General features: G+C 56.2%; 7 protein-coding genes across 7 annotated transcripts; 5 read left to right on the forward strand and 2 right to left on the reverse strand.

Moving 5' to 3' along the window:
* Window positions 1-662: 662 nt before the first annotated feature.
* On the reverse strand, window positions 663-2276 carry EsH8_VII_001015 (XRCC4-like factor-domain-containing protein; the record flags this gene model as incomplete). The annotated part of the gene is made up of 2 exons (XM_083271148.1): window positions 663-1403; window positions 1467-2276. The coding sequence occupies 2 exons, from the start codon at window positions 2274-2276 to the stop codon at window positions 663-665; spliced, it is 1551 nt and encodes a 516-aa protein (XP_083128705.1).
* A 2754-nt stretch (window positions 2277-5030) lies between these two features.
* On the forward strand, window positions 5031-6662 carry EsH8_VII_001016 (FAD-binding oxidoreductase; the record flags this gene model as incomplete). The annotated part of the gene is made up of 3 exons (XM_083271149.1): window positions 5031-5281; window positions 5350-5557; window positions 5652-6662. The coding sequence occupies 3 exons, from the start codon at window positions 5031-5033 to the stop codon at window positions 6660-6662; spliced, it is 1470 nt and encodes a 489-aa protein (XP_083128706.1).
* A 636-nt stretch (window positions 6663-7298) lies between these two features.
* On the forward strand, window positions 7299-7843 carry EsH8_VII_001017 (uncharacterized protein; the record flags this gene model as incomplete). The annotated part of the gene is made up of 2 exons (XM_083271150.1): window positions 7299-7630; window positions 7795-7843. 2 exons carry the CDS (start codon window positions 7299-7301, stop codon window positions 7841-7843), a joined length of 381 nt encoding a protein of 126 aa, XP_083128707.1.
* A 2632-nt stretch (window positions 7844-10475) lies between these two features.
* On the forward strand, window positions 10476-11558 carry EsH8_VII_001018 (60S ribosomal protein uL14; the record flags this gene model as incomplete). The annotated part of the gene is made up of 5 exons (XM_083271151.1): window positions 10476-10489; window positions 10858-10905; window positions 10988-11234; window positions 11388-11465; window positions 11526-11558. The coding sequence occupies 5 exons, from the start codon at window positions 10476-10478 to the stop codon at window positions 11556-11558; spliced, it is 420 nt and encodes a 139-aa protein (XP_083128708.1).
* A 3618-nt stretch (window positions 11559-15176) lies between these two features.
* EsH8_VII_001019 (uncharacterized protein) lies at window positions 15177-18855 on the reverse strand (the record flags this gene model as incomplete). The annotated part of the gene is made up of 2 exons (XM_083271152.1): window positions 15177-15346; window positions 15405-18855. The coding sequence occupies 2 exons, from the start codon at window positions 18853-18855 to the stop codon at window positions 15177-15179; spliced, it is 3621 nt and encodes a 1206-aa protein (XP_083128709.1).
* A 1709-nt stretch (window positions 18856-20564) lies between these two features.
* Window positions 20565-22189, forward strand: EsH8_VII_001020 (protein MTC1; the record flags this gene model as incomplete). The annotated part of the gene is made up of 2 exons (XM_083271153.1): window positions 20565-21129; window positions 21225-22189. The coding sequence occupies 2 exons, from the start codon at window positions 20565-20567 to the stop codon at window positions 22187-22189; spliced, it is 1530 nt and encodes a 509-aa protein (XP_083128710.1).
* A 1938-nt stretch (window positions 22190-24127) lies between these two features.
* Window positions 24128-26249, forward strand: EsH8_VII_001021 (NAD-dependent malic enzyme; the record flags this gene model as incomplete). Its single annotated transcript, XM_083271154.1, has 5 exons — window positions 24128-24433; window positions 24519-24711; window positions 24788-25084; window positions 25169-25412; window positions 25469-26249. The coding sequence occupies 5 exons, from the start codon at window positions 24128-24130 to the stop codon at window positions 26247-26249; spliced, it is 1821 nt and encodes a 606-aa protein (XP_083128711.1).
* Between the last annotated feature and the right edge of the window lie 564 nt (window positions 26250-26813).

Below are 26813 nucleotides of genomic sequence, written 5' to 3' on the forward strand. Positions count from 1 at the left end.
GGAACGGTGCGAGTTGACCATAACTAATCGTTAAAGGAAACTTCTCGCTCGAACTTCCGGTATCACCTCGGAGAAAGATGCAGCCAGAACGCGGTTCGATCAACACAGTCCCCCACACGGAAACACAGACTCGTTGGACCCTGTTGTTCAACATCGGGGCCCTGGAAAGGAGCATCCGGCGTCGTACAAGCGCGACATTGACGCGGGGATCGTTTCGGGCCGTTAAGAATCGGTTCTGCTTAAAGCGTTCCATGTGACGAGCCAGGGTAACTTGCGCTACGTGGGGCCATCTCTGAAGTAATATCGATATGGGTTTAATTAGGATAAGGACCGCATCTGATAAGCAACCCCAATACGATCGGCATCGGATTCATACCGGTGGTTTTCATGAGCACCCTGCTCGGCATCGTTTCGGAGCATGACCGCCTTCGTACATCAACCCCTTTTGAATATGAGCCCTTTGACATTAGTTGTCACTTCCTGGAGTAACACCAGGATCCCGAGAATAGACACAACGAGCGACGTGAGTCAGGAGTAGCCGTATACACTGCCTGTAGTCAACTTTGTCACCTTCACGATTATATAGGCAAAGATCGTGTAGTGTGTTCAGGGTACGTTGTTGAAGCTTTTGAGGGTGGTATTGAGTTGCAACTAGGCTCAGTCTAGAACTTCCGCTTCTTCCGCGCTGGTCCCGACGCGGCCTTCCTCTGCAACTCTTTTTGGAGCTCATCTCGTTTCCGGTCAGCTCTTTCCTGCGAAGTCTCTCTGGGTTTCTCCTGCGGCAGTATTTCGGTTCGAGATCGGCCTCTTTCCCCGGTCTCTGCAACTGTCGGTTCGGGTGTCTTTGAGGGACGAGTACCTGCTCCAATCCTCCCCAAACCACCTCTTCTAAGTGGCTCAGGTGACTTGGACTGATTTGCTGTTCCACCAATGCGGCCGAGACCCCCTTTGCTTAGCGATTCTGGGCCTTTGTGGCGATTATCACCGCCTCCAATGCGGCCCAGCCCTCCCTTCTGGCTCCTTGTGATAGCTTGTGGTTCGGTTGTTTGAGCTGGAGACGGTGCACCAGCATCCTCGTCAGACTCTGTCTCTGTTGCCGACCCTTCTAGTTCGGTTGCCTTGGGGGGCGGTGATGTGCGAGTTGGCGAAGGTTGACGTCTCTGTCCTATTGTTCCCAAACGGGCAGAACGGCTCTTGTGTTCTTGAGGAGGCACTGGCACACTGTCAGGAATCTGGGAAATGTCTTCGTCTTCGGTGCTATCGTCGTGACCTATAGATGGAGGCTTTTCAGAACGATTGCGGGTGGACATTAGGTGTGGTGGTGTTGACTGGATCTGAAAGTCGTCGTCATCATCGTCGGCCAAGGCTTTGCCATTGTCGGCCTCACTCCCACCAGCCTCCTGCTGTTTGGGTCTAAGCGAATGTGGGGAAGCCTCGCTTTGGCGAGACCTTGACATTGGTCTTACAGCCAGGATGGAAAAGGACTCCGGGATGGCCCACCAATTGTCTAGCGATGCGGTGTCGTTCATGTCGACCTTGTGGTCATACTCAAGTCCGGCAGCACCAAATACATCCTGGACAAGGGTTGAAATGTCCTCTCGATCACCGGCCAGTTGGGATTTCCATTCGTCAAGTCGAAAGGGGCCCAAACCTTTGACCTTTTCCTCGGCCATCTTCCTTGTAGGCTTTTGCTTGGCGGATAAAACGGTAAAAACATTTTCGAGGCGGGTTCCAGTAGCCTCGAGCTTGTCAAGAAGCTTCATGATGACAGTGTCCTTTTGCTTGATAATTTCCGCGAGCGAATCCACTTGCCTGCGTCCGACGGAGCTCGCTTGGGCTAGGGGCACAATGAGCTCTGTGGTGAGCTTAGACTGGGGGCACTTTTGCAGATACACTGGCCACTCCAAAGGATTCATGTTGTCCAGTTCGCAAGTAAGACTCAGAGTAAGGCCCCCTTCCCCTGCTTCTCTGTTGTGGTTCGTCGACAGAGTCATTGTAGCCTTGCTGTGATCCTCGTGGGAAGAGTCGAAGACGGATTGGATTTTGGACAAGAAAGCACGCATGTTGTTGTCACTGTCAGTGGGGTCAATGCTGGTGGACTCATTGAGGCTGCGTTTCCAAATGGCTTTGCGATCCATCGACTCAACCCATATGTTGGCCAGGTCTGTGACGTGTATCGTGTATGCCGTTTTTGAGAAAGTCGTTGACACCAGGAGGTTGGGCAAGCTGTTGGATGACGACGCAGGCAGCTGGCGCCATACTGGTGGGGTTGCCATAGCCGCGGCTCAGGGCAGTCAATACTCGGGAGCAAAATTGGTGCCGAGAGATTCGACGGTCCAAAGGATGGTGGCAGCAGTTTCAAACGACGGCTAGCTCCCACAGAAGGCTTGATGCATGGGAGACACGTCAAACGCGGTGGGAACGAGGCCTTGCGGCAACGAACGCGGGGTGTGAACGAGGAGGCTGAGGGTGCGACCTTGCGGAAGGGTGTGATGAAGAGTTGTATTCCCGGGCGACTTAGGCCAAATCGTCGACGAAGTTCCCTTCTTCGGTAGTAAGGACTGCGGTTATGCTGGATCAGAAGGGAGATTCCAGGAGGGTCTGAGCAGGGCGAGCCATGTGGGAATTCCCCGCGTCGCGAGAAACGTGCTCGATGTCCCCTCGGTGCTCTCGGGTGGTGAAGTGTAAAATACACAGCGACGCTTTCTTGTGAGACGTGCTACGGCACAACTTCTGCACCTTCTCGTTGCAACGTAGGTTATGCGGGCGGGTTGAAATGAGACAGACGCGGCAGAGATGGATGGCATCACCAAGACATGGCGATGGTGGGATGGGAAGTTGTGTTGTGCGTCAATCCCACGTCCGCATCAGGCAGCCACGTACAGTGGTAATAACGAAGCTGACTGTGTCCCCGTGTGGGGCCAACTCTGTTTTCCCGGCGAGGAAACGGCATGCGTGTGGGGAAGTGCCTGCTCTTTTGCACTGTACATGTATTCCATAAGGTACCTACTGCACAGGCCAAGCCAATGCCGTGTGCACATGCGGATAGCTGCATCGAAACATCTTCGCCTCATCTTCCTTGACAAGGCGATTCCGTTGAGGGTGTTTATTTGGCCGAGGTATAGCTATGCGGAAGAAGATATTTCAACTACAACAAGATAAGAGAGGCTGTACTTTGGTCGTCACCAAGCACTTACTTCATGAAGACCGGCTTGGACGTTGAACCAATTCACTTAGTCACAGTGCACACGTTCACGACCGTAGCATGCGTACCTTTCGTGGGATGCGACTAGGTACATGTGTTTCTACTTTTGGTCGGGCTAATTAATGTCCAGTCAAGCTGCGAACCACTGGATTTGACGTGTCTCGGAAACGATTCGGGATGGATGGTCGACTACCGATTTTGGATTGAAAATCGAGATAAGGTTCCGTGCTTCTTGTTTCAAGCCAGGGCATCCCAACATCCCCAAGAGCCATCTTTTCTGCATTTGCACGTGTAGAGGTCGCTCCTTGAATTATCAATGGACAAGGCATCTCGTTCCCAAAGCGCCTCGTCATATTCAACGCAACTCCAGTACAGCCAATCATGGGAACTAACATACTCACTCACCCACTCACTCACTCATTCTCTCATCTACTCATTCACTCATTCACTCACTCATCCAATCACTCACCCATTGGCCAGTACATTCAGTCCACGGAGGCGAGGTGAGGGAGGAATATACTATGGCTGAGTCATGTGTGGCTTGTGCGCAATCAAGACATACCTTACATCAGACACCGTCATCGGTACCTCTCAGCACCTAAGCCAGCTCAGAACAGCTTGACACCGGCTGAGCTGGTGACAGGTGCTCGTGTTTGTTCCAATGCACTCGCTGCATATGTAATGGTACTTGAAAATTACAGCGTAAGAGTAGCAGAGCGCAAGGGTTAGAATGGTCCAATATGAGAGCTCATCCACCCACAAGCCAAATCAAATCTAGCGCCATTGCAACGTTATCCCATTTTAACCTGGCAGCTGTCAACCACTTGCCATGGAAATGCCAACAGCCAGCGTTGAAAAGTGAGACAGAACCGTTGCAATGTTGCGATGCACCGCAGTTGGGGCCACGCCGAACCCCCTGAGGAGCTGTCACTCACCTCGGCCCGGTACCTCTCATTGGCGCAGTTTTGGCACAGCACAGCCATAGCGCGCGTGCGCCAACCGTCCCGGCATGCGCCACTTTCTCTCCTCCACCCTTCAACCACAATTCAGTCCATCTCTGGCTCTCTGCATCATCGCATGAGAGCCAAGATCCCACGCGAGCCTATCAACCTCATTCGACGTCTGCCAGTGCTACTCCACCCCCCGCCAAACAAGCTTGGTGTGCGGTTCCTGCGAGCCTCTCCGAGCATGCTGACTGGCCCGTCGAGGGAGATGGCCTACGCCATGCTTGCCAGGCACAAGAAGCAGGGACAGGGCCATGGCGGATGACGTTGGTAACCAAGGGGAGCTTCTCACAGCGCACCACCCGCAATGGTGGCAACATTCCACAACAACGCCGCTGGCAACTTGCCACTGGTCTTATTCCATGGCCCGTCCTGCCACGCATGAGCCATACACACTGGAGCCGTTTCCTTGAATTGCGGGATGAACCTTGTATTTAGCAGGAGAACCCGTGTGATTGATGGCGGCATGACAGACGCTCACGTACGATGGGATCATCGCCCAGGCACGGTAGTCCGTAGCCCATCATTGCTACCTTTGGGCACCGGAGCTATTGGACGTGGCCCGAACCGGCCTATTATGAAGGCTGAGCCAGGAACGTTTGATTGCCCGGCCACATTTTCTCGCTGATCCCTGGCAAAGCGGGAAGGGGAGGATATCAGTACGCGATTCGACAAAGGAGCGCAACCTACCTCGCACGTATAAACCCAGTCCCTCCGCGGGCCTCTTTCTTTCTTGGCCCGTCTACACAACATCTGCTGCCCGTACGCACATCGACTTTTGTTCCCCCGCCATCGCAATCCCCACACACGTGGCGATAGATATGGGACAGAAGCCCAGCAGCCCGTTGGTGACTTGTCTCGACAATGTCTGCGACGGCCGCTCATCGTGCGTCAGCTACCTCAACAACCCTCTCTACCAGATCCAGTGGGTGAAGCCGTACAACCTCGACATCCCGGTCGAGCCTATCGCTGTCACCCGCCCGTCGACCACAGAGGATGTCGCCGGTTTCGTCAAGTGCGCCTCGGACAACGGGGTCAAGGTGCAGCCAAAGTCGGGCGGCCACTCTTATGCGTAAGTCGTTGTGGCACCTTTTGTCACATCTGCTGCCGCTCCAGTGCTAATATTTCTTCCGCCCGCAGCAATTTCGGCCTCGGTGGTACCGACGGTGCCCTTGTCATCGACCTTGTAAACTTTCAGCATTTCTCCATGGACACAGATACTTGGCAGGCGACGATCGGCGGAGGCCACAGGCTGCACGACGTGACCGAAAAACTGCACGACAACGGCAAGCGCGCCATGGCTCACGGCACATGTCCCGGCGTGGGCATCGGCGGCCATGCCACCATTGTAAGTGTAGCCCCCCCGCAGCCCGAGGAGCGGCGTCAGGTGGCGGCTGGTCTCACCTTCACCAAACGTAGTGCTAACACAAGATTGAAAACAGGGCGGTCTGGGTCCCAGCTCGCGAATGTGGGGGAGTTGCCTGGACCACGTCGTCGAGGTTGAGGTCGTCACCGCCGACGGCAAGATCCAGCGCGCAAGCGAGACCCAGAACTCGGACCTGTTCTTCGCCCTCAAGGGCGCCGGCGCCGGCTTCGGCGTCATCACCGAGTTCGTTATGCGGACCCACCCGGAGCCCGGCGCCATCGTGCAGTACTCGTACTCCATCACCTTTGCCCGGCACCGCGACCTCGCCCCCGTCTTCAAGCAATGGCAAGACCTCATCAGCGACCCGGACCTGGACCGCCGCTTCAGCAGCGAGTTCGTCATGCAGGAGCTCGGCGTCGCCATCACGGCCACCTTTTACGGCACCGAGGACGAGTTCAAGGCGACGGGCATCCCCGACCGCATCCCCGCCGGCAAGGTCTCCGTCGTTGTCAATGACTGGCTCGGTGACGTCGCGCAAAAGGCACAGGACGCGGCCCTGTGGCTGAGCGAGGTCCAGTCTCCCTTCACGTCCAAGAGCCTTGCCTTCACGCGCGACGACCTCTTGACCGACCAGGGCATACAGAAGGTCATGGACTACATCGACGGGACCGATCGCGGCACGCTCATCTGGTTCCTCATCTTCGACGTCACGGGCGGCGCCATCAACGACGTGCCCATGAACGCCACGGCCTACCGCCACCGCGACAAGATCATGTTCTGCCAGGGCTACGGCGTTGGCCTCCCGGCACTGAGCCAAAAGACCAAGGACTTCATGTCCGGCGTCGCCTCCACCATCCGCGACGCCAGCCCGAACGAGCTGAGCACGTATGCCGGCTACGTCGACCCGACGTTGGAGAACGCGCAGGACAAGTACTGGGGCACCAACCTTCCCGCGCTGCAGCGCATCAAGGCAGCCTGGGACCCCAAGGACCTCTTCTCGAACCCCCAGAGCGTGCGGCCGGACGCCGACGCGAAGGACGCCGAGCCCAAGGCCGACGATCCCGACCCGGAACCCACGGTGCCCTAGGAAGAAAGCGGGAGTTTTAGGTGTTCAATTGGCTTTACCGGATTTGCATTTACGGCGGCTTGGGCCTTGGCATTTTTGTTTTCCTACTCGTGACATTTTACTTCTCTTTCTCCAGCCCTGTCTCGGTAGATCCTGAGGCAGTTTGGCACTTTTGGGTTTTCTTTTCTTTTTTTTTTCCAAGATACCCCAGTATCAATGCAGGCATTATCCGTCTTGATTCATACCACTCTTACGTCTGTGATTGCGCGCATAGGCGCCGTGTGTTTGGTGGGAGCCTGTCCAGGCAGCCGACCATCCGCCGTTGGTGGTGTTGTAGGATTACAGCCAACGTGGACAGAACCAACAGGCACCCGTGGCGCGATACTCGTTCCGGGGTGGTCTGGTGGGGGCCGCAATCTCGCAGTGTCGCGAATCAACGAGTCTACATTAACAGCCGGCAACCTTCGCGTCCCGGCCATATATCGTGCCGCCGACGTGAAGCAGCGTCTCCGTCGCTCTCGCGAACATATTCTCAGCTCAATCAAACCCCAGGTTTCTTCTCCGTCGAGGAGTTCCGCTGAAGGGGGAGACATATTCACCAAAAATCCCAACCCATTCATTCCATCAACCCGCTCGTCTTTCGGGTCATTCCCAGCCATGCCCTCCATAATCGACGGCCGGGTGTCTCACCGGTCCTACACCTCCTCCGAGCTCGCCGCCCGAATAACCCACCTCACACGTAACCCACGCCTACTCGCCGTCCGCGAAGTCGTCTTGGGCATCTACCTCGCCTACATCGCCTACTGCACCCTCCTCACGGCCCGGAGCTTCGCATTCCTCCTGTTCGAGGGAGACGGCAGGGAAATGTGGTGCCCCACGTACCACCCCGTGCCGGAGTGGGCTCCGCCCGGGTGGCAGTTGGAGATGACTCGGTGGGATTGCTTCCGGATTTTGCGGTGGATGGTGTTCAGGAGGCTGTGGGTGCTGGCGTACGAGGTTTTTGCGTGGGGTTTTGTGGCGGTTGTTGGTGCGTTCGTGACGGAGGAGGTGATGAGGTGGTGGAGGGGGAGAGGGTGATTCGGGGAGGCTGTACATGATTAACATGAGTCTTTTGAAATGAGCTTGGCGCTTCACCGCAGGTCTTTTCTATTAGGCAGCAGGTTTCGTTCGAGGTTGTCAAAGTGATTGCGTTGATTGCCTGAGTGAGATGCGACAGGGAACTCCGCCACTTTGGGGCTGCCCTTGATCACCAGGCGCAGCAATTTTCGGGTCAGAATAAAGCAAGCCGTCATCCTACTTCGGTTCCAGTGTCAAAATAAAGTCTGAGTTAACATCGCCATCGCCATAAAATTCCAATCAGCCTCCGAGCCAAAGCATCGATACAACGACCACCGCGGTCCGTCAAAAGAACTTATCCAAAAACCTGCTAATAAGCGCCCCCATCTTCCCCGGCGCCCATAGTCATCACGACGCAATATGTCAGAAAAGACGAAAGATAGCCGTTTCAGCATCAGCCAGGTGCGCGGCGCCGACGACATAGACGTCACCGCAGCTCGAGCGTTCCCCGCGGCTCGCCTGAGATACCTGGCGCTCCACCCCCACCACGTGAACCGACACGAGGCTATGGGGCTCGCCTGGGTGGCATTCATGGTGTTTTGCTTTGTTGTCACGGGTTATAGGATTTTGGCTTTCGCGGTGGAGGGCAGGGGAGGGTGGTGCCCCACGACGGAGGGGTTGGCGGGGTTGCCCAGGACCTGGGAGTTGAGCCGTTGGCGGTCTTGTGCTGTGGAGTTTAGCCAGACCAATAATGGCTTCAAGAGGGTTGTTTGCTTGGTCTTGGTGGTTCCTTTGGCAAACTGGCTGTCGGGGCTCTGGTGGTATGGGAAAGAGAATGGGGTGGCGGGAGAGCCTGGGAAGGCCCGTTCTTGAGCGGGAGGACCAAGTATTGAGGTTGCGGGCGGATAACTTGAAGAGAATCACTTAGCAACTATGAGTGGTAAAACAGGTTTGACTCACTAGTCAAGATAAATTATTGTGGTAATATTGCGGTTCTGATATCTGCAGTAAATTAATAACTCTAAATCACTTGCCATCATGCGGTAGAAAACCAGTATTGCCAATAAAGTATCGCGTTCTGAACTAAACTGCAGTAAAAAAATAAGTCGGTCTCTAGGTGCTTTCTCAAATTCGCTACTGCCCTTGCCATGATCCGCGATATATGGAGGCTCTAGCTTGATCCGCCATGACCTACTCAAGTCTCCCGACTCAAGCTCAGGAACACCAGGGGGTTTCGTTGCCTCAAACTTTAGAACTATAGGCTTCAGGAACCCGGCGTGTCTCCACAGTATTGTGAAGTTGACGGCATATGGCGTGCAGTTGAGCTGCTTGGGGCCATTCTGGTGAGTCGTTAATGTCGACTCAAGAGACACCCCTCATCTAGGCCAAGCCAAAGTTGACAACTCGACTCTGGCAGATGGTCTGACGACTCAGTTAAGCACAATACGTCTGGATTCAGCTATAGCAGAAGACGCCTTCGAGGGTCGACACTTCCAAGGCGCTGCGACTGACCGGATGTGGCAGCTGACAGGAGCCCGAGAGAGATAGTTAGGGAACGAATATGGCTACAGCCTTGCGGTGAGGTATCCAGAGACCGGTTGAACTTCAGTTTAGACTATTGGATACTTGCACTAATATCCAATGTATATAAATGATGACATAAAAGAGCGGTTTCCGGTCTGTTTTATTTTTTTGCCCTAATTAAACATGAAATAAAAGAAAAATCGGGTTTAACGAAGCTCATCCAAGCATACGGCAAGTTTAAATGAAATGTAGGCCAGATTTGATCTCGTCGACAGAGATCTCATTCAGGCAAGAAAATAATATTCACTGATGTCACATTTAGCTTCCTCGCAAAGCCAACGATACATAACAAGTGAGCGATAACTGGGACGTTGTAGATGATTACGGGACCGAAACAAGGCCTTGATGCTTTGGAGTGGGCCACCCAGTTCTCTCCACCTAGACTACGAACAGAGAATAGTCATATGGGCGATTGACCCAGTTGTCCTAACAGGAGGTTTCGAACTAACTATATAACAATACGGCACATCAGACCACCGGCCTTCACGGTTGACTTCTATCCCGCGTCCTCCCCAATGACGCCCGATAAGCCTCTATGCCCATCTCTCTTGCACTTAACAACCGCTGTTGTATGTGATTTCCAGAATATGTGGTTAAGCAAGGAGTCAATTTAAGGAATATCAATCGTGGAGTTGGCTAAGAACGCCCCCAGTGTTAAGTTGGTTGAATGCATGGCTAAGGGCTTGCAGGAACATCAGCAGAGGCACAGTCATCTCTGCCATGCCTTCAAAAGCGAAGAAGAGCCCAATCATTGTCCGAACGCCCTTGATTAAGTCTCGTTTTGTATCCGCAGGCGCAGCCGACCTCGTACCGTCCCACGGCCCCAACGCCGGCTCACTCTCGCGCACCGCAACTTTAACCCCGCCAAAGGGCGATGAGGTCGACAGGGGTGGGGCTCTCACGGTGCAGGTGGGTGGTCATCCGGTCTGTGCCCGCGCCCGAAAAATATTTTTCCAAAATTAATTCTCCAAACCCGCCGCAGAAAAAAAACCGGTCGGGCTTATCTAATCTCCACGTGACAGAACTCTGGGCCTCGCTTCCCCGAAAATTCGTAGGGTTTCTCCCTCTGGACCCCCACAGGTCACCAAACCAAAGCCAAAGTGTGAAATTTCGAAGTAGCACGACTCACTCGCCGACCATCAACCCTTCACCAGCCGCCCTGTTGTTGAATTCGACACCCCCCCAACCGACACAATGGCCAAGATCTCGTAAGTGACTGCCGTTCTCTCCCACGACGCTGCGACAGCGCTCTTTTTCGGCATCACTTTCCCTCTTCCTTTGGTGGGATGCACTCGGCAATCCGGGCGGGCGCCCAAAACGACAACACGACGCAGGGAAAGAGGAGGAATTTTTTGTCGACTTGAGTGTGGGCTGGAAATTTTTGATCGATTGGGACACGACTGCGAAGAAAGGGACGATTGCGCCACCACGTCACCTTGAAAGAATTCCTGCGAAGCGCCCGCCGACTGCCCGAAACCGAAAATGCCACCAAGGAAACGACGGAGGGGGAAAAGCAGACAACGAAACAACTTGATGAGACCCGGACGCAGAAGCGCTGACCAGAATTTCCTCACAGGCGTGGTGCCCCCGGTGGCAAGCTCAAGATGACCCTCGGTCTCCCCGTGTACGAACACTCCCCTCCCTCCGAACTCTCATCGAACGAGAGAAGGGCCTCCAAGGACTTGAAGACTGACTTTGTGGTACAGTGGTGCCGTCATGAACTGCGCCGACAACTCTGGTGCCCGTAACCTGTACATCATCTCCGTCAAGGGTATCGGTGCCCGCCTCAACAGACTGCCTGCCGGTGGTGTCGGTGACATGGTCATGGCCACCGTCAAGAAGGGCAAGCCCGAACTCCGCAAGAAGGTCCACCCCGCCGTCATCGTCCGCCAGTCCAAGCCCTGGAAGCGCTTCGACGGTGTCTTCCTCTACTTCGAGGACAACGCCGGTGTCGTAAGTACTTTTTGATTATTACTGTCATTATTTTCCCCGTGGGAGAATGGGACGCGTCCGACAGACCGGGGCTTTTGCCTCTGGGCGAGTCAGGATGGGGGAGCCGGTTTTTTCAGTAACACCAGAGCAATCCGCTGACCATGTTCATCACAGATCGTCAACCCCAAGGGTGAGATGAAGGGCTCCGCCATTACCGGCCCCGTCGGTAAGGAGGCTGCCGAGCTCTGGCCCGTAAGTTCTTCCTTCCCGCCATGCTGTCTCGACAGACCCGACTGACACGTCTCCCCACAGCGTATTGCCAGCAACTCCGGTGTCGTGATGTAAGGGATTTTTTCAAGTCAAGAACAAAAGGGCGAAAAGGACGACGTTATGGCTACGGATTAGGTCAACCGGTGCGAACCATGGGACATCATCATCACCGAATCCCCCACCTTGATCAACCCCCCCTTCTTTCTCCGACAACGGGTAGGGGTGGGGGGAGAGAGAGGATTAAATGAGAAGAGGGTTGTGGGCCTGGTTTTCTTTTTTTGTTTCCTCGCTGGACTGGCAGGCTCTGCATTTCGGCTGTGGCGTGTAAAGGGAAAGAAATTCATACCAGGCATTTCGCATACAGGAGAGATACAAAAATCCGATTCTTTGCGCACGTTACATAACTGCTGTCCCTCGTCGCTGCCCCATATTGGGGAAATGTGCTCCCCGTGAAGGCGACTCATGCTGTACGGATCTTATGCCGTATCTACCTTGATCCAAGGCAGCTCTACACGTAGCCTGCGTGTGCGCGGGTGCTCCCAAGGTAGGAGGCGGCCGTCTATGGTCTATGGTCCATGATCTGTTCAAGCTCGAGCTGCCGAGTACATGGGAGGAAGGGCCGTACCATCAACGACGGCCTGCGTAAGGTTTATAATTGCAGTGCAGTTACGACGGCACTGTGGCTTGGCTTTTGCACACTTCGCGTCGTTCCCGCCTGCCTGGCCGACAAACTGAGGGGCCTGGGGATTGCGGTGCAGATTCCCAGCCTGATCAGTATTGCCCGGCACTATATTGCACATACGCACCGAGGACCTGCGGGGGGGGGGGTTAAAATCGCAGTGAAGTTGTCGGCACAATTGTGCCACGACCGCCGCAACCACCGAAGACCTGCTGCGGAGAGGTAAAAGCTGCAGTGGAAGAGCTGAGCTGAGTCAGCCCCGATGTCAGACACGCGCACCGAAGGCCTGGGGAGGTGTTAAAATCGCAGTGAAGGGTGGCGGGTGAAATGTAGTTTTGGGGGATGCAGTCGGGCCCAAGCCCCCCCCCCCCTTCCAAAACAGCACACCCCGTCACAACATTTCGCAGCAACGCGAAGGCATTCGTCGTAGTTTGCTATGGAACATCAGGACGTGTCCGCGTCTCTGTATGTTGGGGGGAACAGCAGGTGCAGACCGGCAAGGGTTGCCCTTATTCACCTCGTATAGCGAGCGATGCTGGTCGGGTCCTTGGTAATGAAACCAGCTTCTCCAGGTCGTCTTGCTTTGTGCCGACATTCCCAGGCCTCGCGGTGCGGCTTGGGCCACGGAGAGTCGCTGCAAGAAGCAGGCTGGCGGCCACGGTCTCCGTTGACAGTGATGCTCTCATGCCCCGTGTTGTGGCATATCGGGGTGGCTGAGCCCAGCGAGCCCGAAGACGTGCCGTTCAATCGATTGCCTGGTGGGAGAGGTTCTCTGCAGGTGTTAAAAATGCAGTGAAATGTCCATTTTAGGTATGTGGAATTGGGATTTGGGATCAAGGCATTGCTGCTCACCTGCCCTCCACTAGACGAGGCTTGACGCCTTTGGGGGGAGGTAAAAATGCAGTGAAGAGCCTTGTTTTCGTGTGCCAGCGCATCTCGCCTTGCCTCGGTCGTCTCAGTAGACGGCAGGGAAACAATCATAATGTGTGTCGGGTGCGCCGCCCCGTCGAGGCTGGGAGTACGTGTCACTATTATAACGCCATTTAATATCAGTCATTAAAACATTGAAATTATTTTTCTCGCATGCTTGACGTGCGTGCTGCCATTAACCCCCAAGACAATCCGAGGAGTTTTTCGACGTGGTCATGATGCATGTGATAAAAAATGATCAAAAGCAGAAACGGACGGTGTATTGTTCACATTCATGTCTATATGTACAGAGAAGGCACAGGCTGACACTCCCGGGAACTGTCGCGGCACCAAGGCTTGCAAGAATCTCTGCACGCCCCTCAGGAGCATCGCACGGCGAAGTGGGAGTAAGCAAGACGGCCTGCGGGTGGGTTAAAATTGCAGTGAAGATTTCGCCTCCCAGATACACATCACACAGCCCCGTCCCGTGGCGGCGATGCCGAGCACTGCCGCCAGGCCCTGCCAGTGCCTTCGTCTAACAAGAACAGACGAGGAGGCAGCAGTGACATAGCAGCAGCGATGAATTCGACGGTGCAAGACTGGGGATCAAGGAAATTGGAAACCCCAAATCGCTGTAGACATACATGTCTATGCTCGTCCACCTTGGATACTTTTTATGAGGGTTGAGCTGCTGAGGCAAGGTAGAGATAGAAAACGGGGGTTGGCCACGGAGGAAAGGCCTTATACCAAATCAGGCCGTCACAATATGAGACCCCCTCTAGATAGGAAATCGGACCAGCATATGTTTCCCACGTCCCGCAGTACGAGGCTGGATATATGTGAGGACGAGTCGAAAGGGATGCCTGCGATATTCATCCTTGGGGGGAGCTCAGGCCCGTGCGCACTTGAAAGACGTGAGGGAACGTCAGACCTCGCCCAGAAACATATCTCACTGGGTTAGACTCTGGCCGTGACAGCGATTATGACCAAGGAGTAGGCTTCCGCCGTCGGTCGAGTCTTCGCGGGAGACCCAGTCTAGTGAGGCCTGGGGATGATGTCGTCAAAGGTGGCCCCACATGAGAAACGGGTCGCATTGATGGTTTTGGCGGAGAAGCCTCGGCACCTGGGTCAAGGGAGCTGGGCTCCAGTGCTGGATGGAATAACACTCTCAGCCTCACATTTGTAGGGACGGGTAAAATTTCACTGGCAGAGCTTCATGTCACATCCAACGGGCACATCATACATTCATGGCATCGAGATCCAATTCACGAAGAGTATCGCTCCTATCCCGCCTCAGCCCAGCCCAGCGTGCTAGGCTGCGCCCATCGCCTCCTACGGCTCCGGGGTGTCTCGACAAGATCCATTCCCTCTTCCGCGAGTTACCAGAATAAGCGAGGTTCTTCCATCCCCCACTAAGGCCGATTGCCAGATAGTACACAACTGAACTCTCCTCCGCCTCCACCTCCCTTTCACCGACAGAATCTCGGATGCCCCAGTTTTCATCTCGCTCATACACGAGCCGCACTGGCCGACGATATCGTCGTTGCTGCTCGAAAAGACAAACAAAGTAAACAAAAGATCAGCAAGGAAAATAAAACTGAAAAAAACTAGCGGAGACGGCCCTGTGACCCCCCTCGATTCTGGAGAAGGGGATTCCCGTCCGTCCGTCCGTCCGTCCGTCCGGCGATGCAAGATCCGTACGTTCTTTTTTTGTTATCCAACAAGAAAAAAAAAGGATGCCCTCGCTTCCCGATGCTGATATGAGAGAAAGCCTCCCGATATGTCTTCCTCGCTGTTGTACTCGAACAAAAGATTAAATGTTTTGATGCGGGCCTCTTGTGTTTGCCTGCCCGCCCGTGTCCACCCTCATCCGAATATGACTGTCGTCAAGCGAATGGGTATACAATGCTTATATAAAAAACGTAAATTTGGAAACATGTTCTGGGAAGCATACAATGCTGGTAATGATATTCGTGGCTCTCGTAGCCGTCTCGGTGATTCTCGACGTGGTTTGTGTGGCCATCGTTGCCCTCTTCGACGTGGTAGGCCCACGTGCCGTCGTCGTTTGAGACCGTCTTTTTTGTGTGTGTGATGGTATGGTTTGTTTACTGTCCTTGTCCCATAGGAAAGGGCGCGGCCTGCTGGAATTGCAGCGCCTTTTGCTGGGCGACTTGAGCGGCCTGAACCTCGGCGGCGGCGGCGGCGGCCTTCTTGGCGGCCAACGTGGCCTTTCTCTTGTTGACGGCGCCCTGCATGCTGCCGTTGAGCCATCGCTCTGTGAGGGGTGTTAGTGACATATGGAAAAGGAGGGTCAGTCGGCGTAATATCCTTACTCTTCATCGAGGCTGACATCTTTTCCGACTTTGTCATGGTTGAGTAATCCTTCTCCTCTCCGGCCTGGCTTGGCGGAGCGGACGACTTTGCCGACGTGGGCGCGGAAAACGGTACCGGCCGAGGGGTTGAGAAGTTGTACTCGCTGATGTCGGTTGAAGTTTGGCGTGGGGACGAAGCAGTTTTGACGGTCCAGTGGTCTTTGCCAATGAGCTTGAAAGACACAATCAGCTTGGGCGAATCGGGTACGGTCGAGGTGGCCGGGAAGTCGCGGAACTCGGTGAGGATGCGCTCCGACGTGGTCTGCTTTGGCGCGAGCTCTGGTGCGCTCTGCTTCCTGTTGAGTCGGATACGAGGCCGCTTCTGTTGTTGGACCTCCTCCACGACCTCTTCTTCCTCCTCGACATCCTCGTCTTCTTTCCAGTTACGTGATCGTTTGTTCTGGCGCAGCCCGTAGGTGGACCCGTCGTCTGAGATGGTGGCATTGGAAGATGAAGACGTAGGGCGGGACTCGTCCGACGTCTCGGTGGTAGTGGCGGCATGGCCGTTGCTTTGCCTCTTTGTTGTGCGGCCTCGCTTCGGGGTCGGCTTCTCGGGTTCCTCAAAGTCAGCATCTTCGGCGAGCGCTGCCTTGGGTTGCCGGCCACGCTTGCGTTTGGGCGCCGGTTGTGCCTGCTCTGGCTCCGGGGGAGGTGAGGCGATTGCATCCCGATCGGGCACGGGCGTGGTGGGTTCGGAGACCACCAAGACGGCCTTCTTGCCCCTCGGGCCTCTCTTGCGCGGTCCGCTCTTGGCCGGCGAGGTCGTCTGGGGCTCCGGTTCTGCCTCCGGCTCGGGGTCTTGGGCATAGTTGGCCGAGGTCCTGTCTGCGGCAGCAGCCCTGCCTCGTCTCTTGGGCACGGGCTTGTTGCCTGCCGGAGTCGTTGCACGGTGGTCGTCCTGTAACACGCCGTCGAACAGCTTGGGCGGGTTGCGAGTTCTCTTGCCAGAGACAATGACCCCGTCGCCCTCGGCGGCCTTGGCACTCGCCTGCGGCTGGCTTCGGAGCTGTCGGCCGCCCTCTCCGCCACCGTTCCTCTGGGCGTCGGGATCCTGGTTCCCGATCTTGTTCGGATGGGGGTCGTACTCGAAGCCGTACGCGTTGGCCATGAGCTTGTCCTGCCAGCGTTGTTCGAGTATGCCGGCGTCCTTCTCCTTGATGGTCGCTCGGGAGCCCTGCACATCAAACTCCTTTTCGAGGTACGAGTCCACCTTGGCAAACGCGGTCAGGTCGGCAGTCTTCTTTTCAAAGACAGTATCTTGGATCGCACGGCGCTGCGCATTCTCCTGGTCGTCGACGATTCTGGTGCAAATTTTGTACTCTTCTTGGTAGGCGAGGAGACAGGCGTTGGCCTGCTCCAGTATGTCCCATAGTTCGACTTCCGAGAGATCCTTGGTGTCCTTCAAGTGGGCCAAGAAGTCGGCGGGATCCCTGAGCTTCTTGAACTTGTACTGTTTACGGAAGCGCTGTTTGGGCATGGGCGGAGCCGGTGTAAGTGTGCCAGCGGCGGCGGCCGAGGGCAAGGCGGGAGAGCCTTGACGGGGGGTAAGTGCCGGTGTGGGTGCTTCGGAGTTGTAAACGGATCCTTGAGACAGCTGCTGGCCCTGGCTGTCGGTCGGATGCTCTTCTTCGTGATCAGCATCACGGTATGTTTCATCAACCTCGCCGTCAGCATCGGCGTTGGCATCATCTTCGGCTTCAGCGTCGGCATTATGGCCGTCGGCGTGTGCATCGGCCAACTCCGCCGTCTCCTCGGTGTTGTAAGCCTCGCCGGTAGCCTCGGCGCCATCACCATTTGAGGTCGGGGCCGAAGCCTCTACCAGGACAGGGTAGATGGAATGCGTGACATATTCGCCGTCAATGTAAGGTGTCAGGTGGGACCACGCATAGCGCGGCTTCTTGACCTCGGGCAGGGCTGGGAGCTGCGGGGAGGATGCCTTCTTGGGCTGCTGAACAGGAGCATCGTCCTGCATCTCTGCATCTGATTCCTCCGAAGCGTCGACTTCCATCTCATCTTGAGCTTCAAACGACTCCTCGGGTTGGGCAGTAAACGAATCCGAGACCTTGATGTGATGGGGCTCGGCGGTGGGTTGCCAGCTCTGAGGTGGCTTATGAGGCGGTAGTTCATACTCGACAGCGGCCTCGACATGGCCATTGACGTGTTCCTCATTGGCAACCTGCTCGACGATGGGCTGCGGGGGTTCCTCAGTGGGCTGCCGTGCAACGGGGGCCACTTCGTTGTTGGTGGCGTTGTAGTTCTCAGCAACGGCCGGAGCGGAATTTTCCTGGGAGGCGAGAACCTCATCAGGCCCGGTGGGCGCCGACTCAGCCGCTTCCGGCAGAGCCGTTCTTTGCGGCAAGCTCTCGGTGGGACGCACGGGAGAGCTGGCCTCACGTTTTGGTTGGAATGAAATATTTTCAGCCATTTCATTGCGGTGTGGTGCCGGCGGCTCATCATCTTGGCGTGGGCCAGGGTTGTTGATAATTGTGACCTGGTTGACACGGATGGGCTGGGGGTGAGCAATGACAGGGCCGGAATTCATGTCCTCCTCTGCTGCAACGATGCCGGAGACATCGTGAGCTTGGTTCGGCGGCATCTCATGCTGCTTGATGATTTGTTGGTCAACGGGGGAGACCAGCTGGTGGACCTCTTGGGTCTTTCGCTGAATGGGCGAAGAGAGCTGCTCATGTTTTTCGGGAGGAGAAATGCGACCGGAGACGTCATGGTCGTCCTCTTCATGGTCCGAGGCGTCATCGGAGCTCATCAGGTCAGAGGAGTCGCCGACGACCTCGATGGTGTCTTTGACGATGTCCTCGTCTGATGGTTGGGAGTAGAAGGACTGCTGTTCGACGATGCTCCTTCGAGCCGGGGTCCGGCGGCGAGCCGCGGGAAGGCTGGAGACGGAAAAGTCTCTCGAGGTAGCACGACGCTTCTGTGCGGCCGGGGTGAAGTAGTCGTCGTCGGCCACCTCGCTGTCTGCCCGTCTTTTACGGGTGGCGGTGCGGGGGGCCGGAATTGCAATCTCTGGCAGCTCATCTTCAAAGTCTGCAGCGGAGTAGTCGATTTTGGCACGCTTGCGCAGCGTGTGAGGACCCTTGCGATAGGTCTCGTCCTCATCGTCAGCCGCACCGTCAAAGCCGCCAGCGCGAGACTTCTTTCTAAGAGCCTTGCCAGGGCCCGAGGCGCCGGTGCTGGGGGATGAGCGGACGGTGAAGGGATTGTTCATTGGGATGGGCTTGGCGTTGCGGCGATTGGGAGGCGCCGTCTGGGGGGTGCGAGAGACGGCAACAGGAGGAGAGCGCGTCATGATGCTCGAGGTCGAGTCGCCGCCGGCGCTCGTGTCAGACTGCATGCTGGAAGTGGGAAGTGTTTTCCGGCGATTCGGACGGCCACCGCGTGAGCGCTGGTCCATGGTGGTGAGGGCGAGGACGGCAGTAATGAGGCGATCAAAATAAGACAGGTAACCTGGCTTACGGAAACGGGTGTGTGCAGGGTGAAGATGGGGAGCCGCAATAAGACGCCGGAGGGGGAGAAGAAGTCATCCAGGACGACGAAGAGGGATTCTTTTTGATGTTGCAGGCGTGACGAAGATGCCGAAGAAGGTGTTTGTTCTGTTTTTTTTTTCTTTCCCTCTTGCGGCGGTTGTGACGGGGGTGGAAGGGCAAGGGGAGAGAGAGGCAGATGAAGTATGGGCAAAACCGGGATTAGTGCAAGTAAGTGGTGATGTGGTTTGACTGAGAGCTGAGAAGGGCTCTCACACTCTCTCTGTGTGTGTGTGTGTCTCTGTCACTCTGGTGGCAGAGATGGGAAAAATAGGGCCCGGCCAGGAATGCCCTGCGCAGACAGCCAGAGCAAACAAGAACAGCCCTCGATCAAAGGCCGTGAGGCGGACAAAAGGGCGACAGTGTTTTTTTGAGGGCGTCGGCGCTGATGATGGGGGATATCTGGGTTGGAAAAAGTGATGTTGTTGCTGACCCCTTCGGCTCTTGTTGCTGAGATGGCTTTGCAGCGTCTGCTCTGTGCTCTGCTCTGGCTCTGCTTTGCTCCGTCTACCGACTTGCAATTCTCTGCCACTTCCGTTCCGCTTGGGGGGGGGAAGGCTGCTGCTGCACTGGCATTGGCTGCTGCTGTTCCGAGCAAGCCACGGCTGGGCCAGGCAAAAAACGGTACGTGGTACGTGATACAAGGTACCTGGGTACAAGGGGGAAGCAACAGGTACGTACCCTGCACTGCGTCGGGGCCTGTTCCTGTGCTGTGTGGTCTCCCTAGGGAGGTAGGCTGGTGATGGCGGCACGCTATAGGGAAATACAGGGCACCACAGGGCACTTGACCGCTGTAGTCCCCCAAGATAGTGACCTGTAGCCCTCCCTCCCCCTGAGAGCTCACTGTACGGTGCGCATAGTGCAGGAAAAACAGGCAAAATGGCCACTGGACCCGCGACCCGCAAGACACGCTTTTCTTCAATTTTGAACTGGGGCCGCCCGCCAATCAGCGAGCACCACACCGTTCCAGTCCGGAAACGGCCTAGCGGCTACCTTCTCTCCGCCTGATGCATGTCCCGCCCGTCCCTGAACCTGAACATGAACCTGAATGATGATGCACGCAGGGCACAACACTCTCGTCTCCTGCTAGACAGAGGTATGCAGTGCACGCTGTAGGCAATTAAATTAGTGTACGCCTGTTTCCAGCTGCCAGTCCAATCCAATCCAATCCAGCCCGGTGGCCGCCTGTAAGCAGCCGGCCTCAGCTTCAGCCTCAGCCTCTGTGCCTGCGCCAGTGCCGCCACGTCCCATCTTCACCCAATACCCAAGCTCAACCAGCCCGCCGCCGCCCGTGTTGTTCGTCTTACACCAGCGAGCTGTTGTTGATAGCATAGCATTCCATCGTGTCAATATATCGCCCTCGTTGCCCCGGTCTGCACCTTCGGAGTTTCCTCCCCTCTCAATAACAGTGCCTTGAGCTCTCGTTCCAAGCCATTTGGTCCCCAGCCGGTGCCTGACTCAGCTTGCCGAGCATCCATCCCTTTGGCAGCTGTCGGACCTCATAGGTGCTGCACCGCGCCTAAGCTCGTGCCAGTGACTTCTGCCCCGCAACATCACCATCGCACCTCCATCACCCACCATGGCTTCCAAAAAGACCAAGCCCGCCGCCGGCGGCGACGACATCGACGACCTCTTTGAGGGCATTGGCGATAATGCCGCCCCCAAGAAGTCGCTTGAGAAGAAGCCCAAGCCCACCACCGCCGCCTCCAAGGCCATGGCCGACCAGGACATCCTCGCCGAGCTCGAAAAGGACCTCGAGCAGCCGTCCCGCCCTCACACCCCCCGCCTCAAGGAGACGGCCGCAAAGGGACTCCCCAAACGCTCTGCCACTCCCACCACCGACGACAAGTCCGCCGCCCCTCGCAAGTCGACCGACAGCGCGCCGTCTCTCCGCGCGAGCTTCACCCCCAGTGCTACCAGTTCCGATATGCAGGAGACTGAGAAGAAGCCCGCCGAGCAGCCTGCTGCTGCTGCTGCTGCTCCTGCCGCCGCTACCGGCGGTGGCTGGTGGGGAGGCTTCTACAACACTGCAACCGCCGCTATGAAACAGGCTGAGGCTGCCGTCAAGGAGATCCAGAAGAACGAGGAGGCCAAGAAATGGGCTGAGCAGGTCCGCGGCAACGTCGGTGGCCTGAGGGCACTCGGTAAGTTCTACTATGCTTTCCCCCGGGCTATGCTAGAGAAAGGGGCCAGCCGTGGACTGGTAGAAGGTGGTCGGTTGCTGACGCCGTCTTCGCAGGAGACAACCTTCGCCAGCAGGCGCTTCCGACCTTTACCAACATCCTCCACACCATCGCTCCCCCCATCAGCTCCCACGAACGGCTGCTCATTCACATCGCCCACGATATGGCCGGATATCCTTCCCTGGACCCCTTGATCTATGGTACTTTCTCGCGCGTCATGTCCCAAGTTGAGGGCGGCGACTTGATGGTCATCCAGAGGGGCCAGGAGAACACCAGCCGGAGGTACTCCAACGACACCGGCGCGGGCTGGAGAGACGGTCCCTGGTGGAGACAATCCGACTCTCCTCGCGACCTGGGTCTGATCAAGGGACTGACCGAGGGCACGAAGCTCTGCCGCGCCGGCGCTGAGGGCTACGCCAGTGAATACTTTGCCGCCCATGGCGGCGTGGAGGCTGCCAGGCAGCGGGCCACCGAGCCCGTGAGCGAGGACAACCCGGTGCGCAGCTCCGACCTTTTTCTCGCCATCCAGGCTGTGGGCACGACGTCCGACTCCGGCCTCTTCGCCCGCACGGCGGCTGTCGAGAAGGAGAAGGAGGCCTCGGCCGTGGCCGAGCAGGACGAGGCGGACGAGATGGTCTGCTTCGCCGTCTTCTGCCTGGACCCCGTCCACGAGATCGAGTACTCGGCCATCAGCCAGTCCATCCCGGCCAAGTGGATTCGATGGCTGGACGCCTCCAACCCGATGACGCCCACCAGCGGCGACGACAGCCAGGAGCACAGCCTCGGCCAGTCCATCCCCGACGAAATCCGCGAGATTGTCGAGGGCGGCGGCGTCGACCCCCGCGAGTGGGTTGCCGAGTGGATCGAGGAGCTGCTGAGCCTCGCGGTTGGTGTCGTTGCTCAGAGATACGTAGCCAGGAGGATGGGTGTTGGTGAAGGAGGCATCGGCAAGGGCAAGAGGCGGATGGATGATCTCATCCAGGATGGCGCTGGCGAGGCGGCCCGGGCCGGTCTGATCTGAGGGAGGCCTACCGTCGAGTGCAAATGTGTATGAGTGATTTTGCTTAGGTGTTCGGGTATACCGTTTTCCTTATCCGTCTCGTCCACCCAACCGGCATTGCTGCGCCTGCTGGACGCCTGCTGGACTGGTGCTTCGTTTTCGTCTATTCGTGTTGTGATAGCTTGGGCATAGGAAACTAATCCACTTGTGATCTAAAATGAAGGTGCCACAGTCGATTTGGATGAACGCCTCCCAAGCTATTTATTTGTTTACCCGTTGGAACTCATCTCGTCTACAAGGTGATGCTTCGTTGGCAAGAAGGTTAAACCATGACCTGAGCTTCTAGGATGCAAACTGGGGAAATACCCTACCTGTCAATTTCTCACGCTTTTTTATGCCCCTGTGCTTTTGGAAGAAGCTCCAACATTAACTAATTCTTTCACTTTCGTCTATCGGATGACAGCCATGATACAGACTTACACGGAATTGAATGGACAGCCGTCGCCAGCTGGAGATGCCAGAGCTCCCCGCTCCTGTTTCTTCCCCTCACCCCCTAAGCTTCCTGGGTCCCGCCCGCCGTCTTGCATTATGTAAGCACACTCACCGCGCCGTAAAATCCGAGAGAAAATTTCCATCCGATTTCCCCGTCTTCCATCCACCACACCACCTTGAGCTTGAACATGGCAAGTGACTGACTGATGACCACATCACGATGGCACTGCAAACGCGGGAAAAAGGCTCCAGTGAGCTGACAGGGCAGCCTCTCACCGGGCTGAGGACTCGGGGCCATTATTCATGGCCTTCCCTGTCTCTGCAGCGCAGTTAGTCACGCAAGCGCATGTCATGGGCAAACACAACGGGGGGGAACACACAAAAACCAGAACCAAAAGCAGCATCATACCAGTCACTCGGGACTTCTACGAGTCTTCGCTTCGGCGGAGGTCTTCTACCGGCGCCGCGTTTTGCGGAGCAGATCTGAAGAGGACGGGGATACAGTATTGAGGAGGAGACGGCGAGGGGCGCGGTGTTGGACTTCTGGTTCGGTACTGCGTCCTTCGTTGTCTTCTTCGCTGCGAGAACGAACAGGACCATCATAGTCCACGCCCATCTTTTTACCCACATGGGCGAGGCTCCAGGAGTACCAACATATTTTCCCGCTTGTGAACGTGTTTGATTTCGATGATGCTTGAGAATGATGCCTCGTTGAAAAAAGACCGGCCCAATGAATATGATGTGGTTTGGGGACTCCTCGACATGCCAAAGGCCAGCCGCCTCCAAACGCAGTAATTGCGTGCAACATCTCATGCGGCCGTCGTCGGCAAAGATCTGGCGTCCTAGACACTGCAGAATCGTAGGAGCAAAAAGGTTCGCACCACCTCAGCCTGAGGCCCGTTATCCGGTTTTCCTGCCCTCTCCTCTTCAGCGGATTGGATGAGCTCGCGTAGCGCGATTCGATTCGCTCGGGTGGTCCCTGCCTGCCACTTTTCCCCCGGGGCCCGTTCTGTCACCACCGCAGGAGCAAAAGCAGCAGCAGCAGCAGCAGCTTGACGTCACCCCACGGTCAGTCAGTCAGCCTACATACGCATTTGGGCCTCACCTGCACCCGCCATCACCTAAGTGGCCTTACCTTCCTTACCTTACCCTTCTGTATGTACGTAGTTCATCTTAGCGTTTCCCTGCCAAGGAAACGGGACTCTTTCAATTTGTACGTCTCTTGATGACCCTGCAACCTTCGACGGCTTGCATGTGCTTCCCCGTCCCATCGTCCCATCGTCCCATCTCAAGCCCTCAAAACCCAACCCGCGCGCAACTTCCTGGCTCCCCCTGCCAGAAGCATTGTCTCTGAACTCGCCTTGATACTTCCATTCTACGCTTATGCCCATGCCTCCCGGCTCCCTGGCTCCTCTGCGTAATAACATCGTCCACCGCTTACACCACTCCTCGCACCTATACCGCACCATGGCGACAAGTCGGGACCGCAAGGGGTCCAAGTTCTCCCACCTGCCCCTCAGCACCACGGGGCCCATCAGCTGCGCCGTCACCGGCAGCGCACTGCTCAACACGCCGTACCTCAACAAGGGCACCGCGTTTCCCGAAGACGAGCGCCGCGAGTTCAACCTCACTGGCCTGCTCCCCCAGAGCATCCACACGCTGGACCAGCAGCTGAAGCGCGCCTACGAGCAGTACCGCAGCCGGCAGGATGATCTTGCAAAGAACACGTTCCTGACCTCGTTGAAGGAGCAGAATGAAGTGCTCTACTTTCGTGTATGTTTGCCATCTTTGAATCGCGGTGGGGGTCGGATGAGGGGGCGGCTCGTACGTGGTTCGTGACCTGACAAAGCCGTGACAGTTGGTGCAAGAGCATCTCCCCGAAATGTTCAGCGTGGTGTACACGCCGACGGAGGGAGACGCCATCCAGAACTTCTCTCGCCTGTTTAGACGACCTGACGGCTGCTTCCTCAACATCAACGACGTGGATAGGGTGTATCATGATCTCGCCCAGTGGGGGCAACCGGAGGATATTGACTACATTGTCGTGACTGGTATCTCCCCCCTTTTTCTTTCCATTTTTGTCCCATATTGACAAGACGGGGAGATGGGATAGCTGACCAGAAATAGACGGCGAAGAAATCCTGGGCATCGGGGACCAAGGCGTTGGCGGTGTTCTAATCTCCGTGGCGAAGCTTGTCCTCACGACGCTGTGCGCCGGCATCCACCCCAACCGGACCCTCCCCGTTGTGCTCGACTGCGGCACGGACAACGAGGAGCTCCTGAACGACGAACTCTACCTGGGACTCCGTCAGAAGCGCGTGCGCGGCCACAAGTACGACCGCTTCGTGGACGAGTTCGTAAAGGCCGCCCGGAGGCTCTATCCCCGTGCCTACATCCACTTTGAAGACTTTGGCCTCACCAACGGTATGTCTCTTGCTCCTGGTCGACGTAACCTTAACATCCCCTCCTTTCTCTACTTCTCCTGCTAACATGTGTGTGGTAACCCAGCAAGGAGGATTCTGGACCAGTATCGCCCGCATATCCCGTGCTTCAACGATGACGTGCAGGGGACGGGCTGCGTTACTCTGGCCGCCATCATGGCCGCTTTGCACGTGAGCAAGCAAAAGCTCTCCGACTTGCGGCTGGTCATCTTCGGTGCGGGGTCGGCCGGCGTTGGCATCGCGGACCAAGTACGGGATGCCATTGCTTCCGAGGGAAACATTAGCAAGGAGGATGCCGCCAAGCAGATCTGGTACGCTCGCAACGCCACACACATACATAGAATGCCATTGCTGACAGACGTTCCAGGTTAATTGACAAGGCCGGCCTGTTGACCACCGACGGCGACCTATCCGTCGCGCAAAAGGGTTTCGCAAGAGACGCTTCCGAATGGAAGGACAACGACGGCTCCCTCCTATCGGTCGTCAAGAGCGTCAAGCCCAACGTCCTCGTCGGAACATCCACCAAACCCAAGGCCTTCACGGAGGAGATCGTCCGGGCAATGGCGGCGGGCGTCGAGAGGCCCGTAATCCTCCCACTCTCGAACCCCACCCGCCTGCACGAGGCGGTCCCCGAGGACATTTACAAGTGGACCGACGGCAAGGCGCTCGTCGCGACGGGGTCGCCCTTCAAGCCCGTCAAGGGGCCGTGGGGCGAGGGCGGCAAGGAAACAGAGATCGAGGTCGCCGAGTGCAACAACTCGGTCGTGTTCCCTGGCATCGGGCTCGGGGCCGTCCTCTCGCGCGCACGCCTGGTGACGGACAAGATGCTGGTCGCCGCCGTCGAGGGCGTAGCGTCCCTGAGCCCAGCGCTGAAGGACCAGACGGCGCCGCTGCTGCCGGGCGTTGAAGTCGTGCGGGACGTCAGCGTGCGGGTTGCGAGGAACGTGATCAAGGCCGCCGTCGAGGAGGGCGTGGCGACCGAGGAGGGCATCCCGGGCAGCGATGAGGACCTGGACGAGTGGATCCGCGAGCAGATGTGGACCGCCGAGTACCGGCCGCTCGAGCTCGTCGACTTCAAGGCCGCGAGCAGGGAGGCCAAGGGCGAGATGAAGGTCGCGGGCAGCTTCAGCAACGTCGGCAGCTGGTGATTTTGAACACGTCGGCCGATGGGCCTTTATCAGATTTTTTTCCGTTTCTTAGATTCTTAGATGATGATGATTAAATGATAGACCCTTGGCTCTTCACGTACTCAGTCTTACCATGCCTGATTTGCTTGTGATGGTTGTGTTTAAATTTTTCAAGAGTCACTCACTGTATGGAGAATTTGTTAAAAACGCTCGGTTACACAAACTGTAGATGGGCTTTTTATCTGGTGAAGGAAATTGTTTTATTGCCAACAAATGGCCTCTGAAATTTTGGGTACAGTACGAGGCAACCTAAAGATTTGTGAAATTGAGATTGAATATTTTCTATAAACATGAAGAAGAGGAAAATATGTGATTCACATGTTTTTTGGGTGTAAGCTGGATTGCTCTATACAAACCCAAAAGGAAATCTAATATTATTGTTGGAAAAAAAGTTTTATGACCATCTATTATCACAGAATAAAGCAATTCGTTGAATACAGATCAGAAGAGGAAAAAAAAATAACTGTCAGATTGTAGAACCTCTTTTTTTCTTGATACATGCATTAATAAATGAATTATGAAAAT

The sequence above is a fragment of the Colletotrichum jinshuiense genome, chromosome 7, assembly GCF_051148585.1.
Source record: "Colletotrichum jinshuiense chromosome 7, complete sequence".
In the NCBI taxonomy this organism is placed as follows: domain Eukaryota; kingdom Fungi; phylum Ascomycota; class Sordariomycetes; order Glomerellales; family Glomerellaceae; genus Colletotrichum; species Colletotrichum jinshuiense.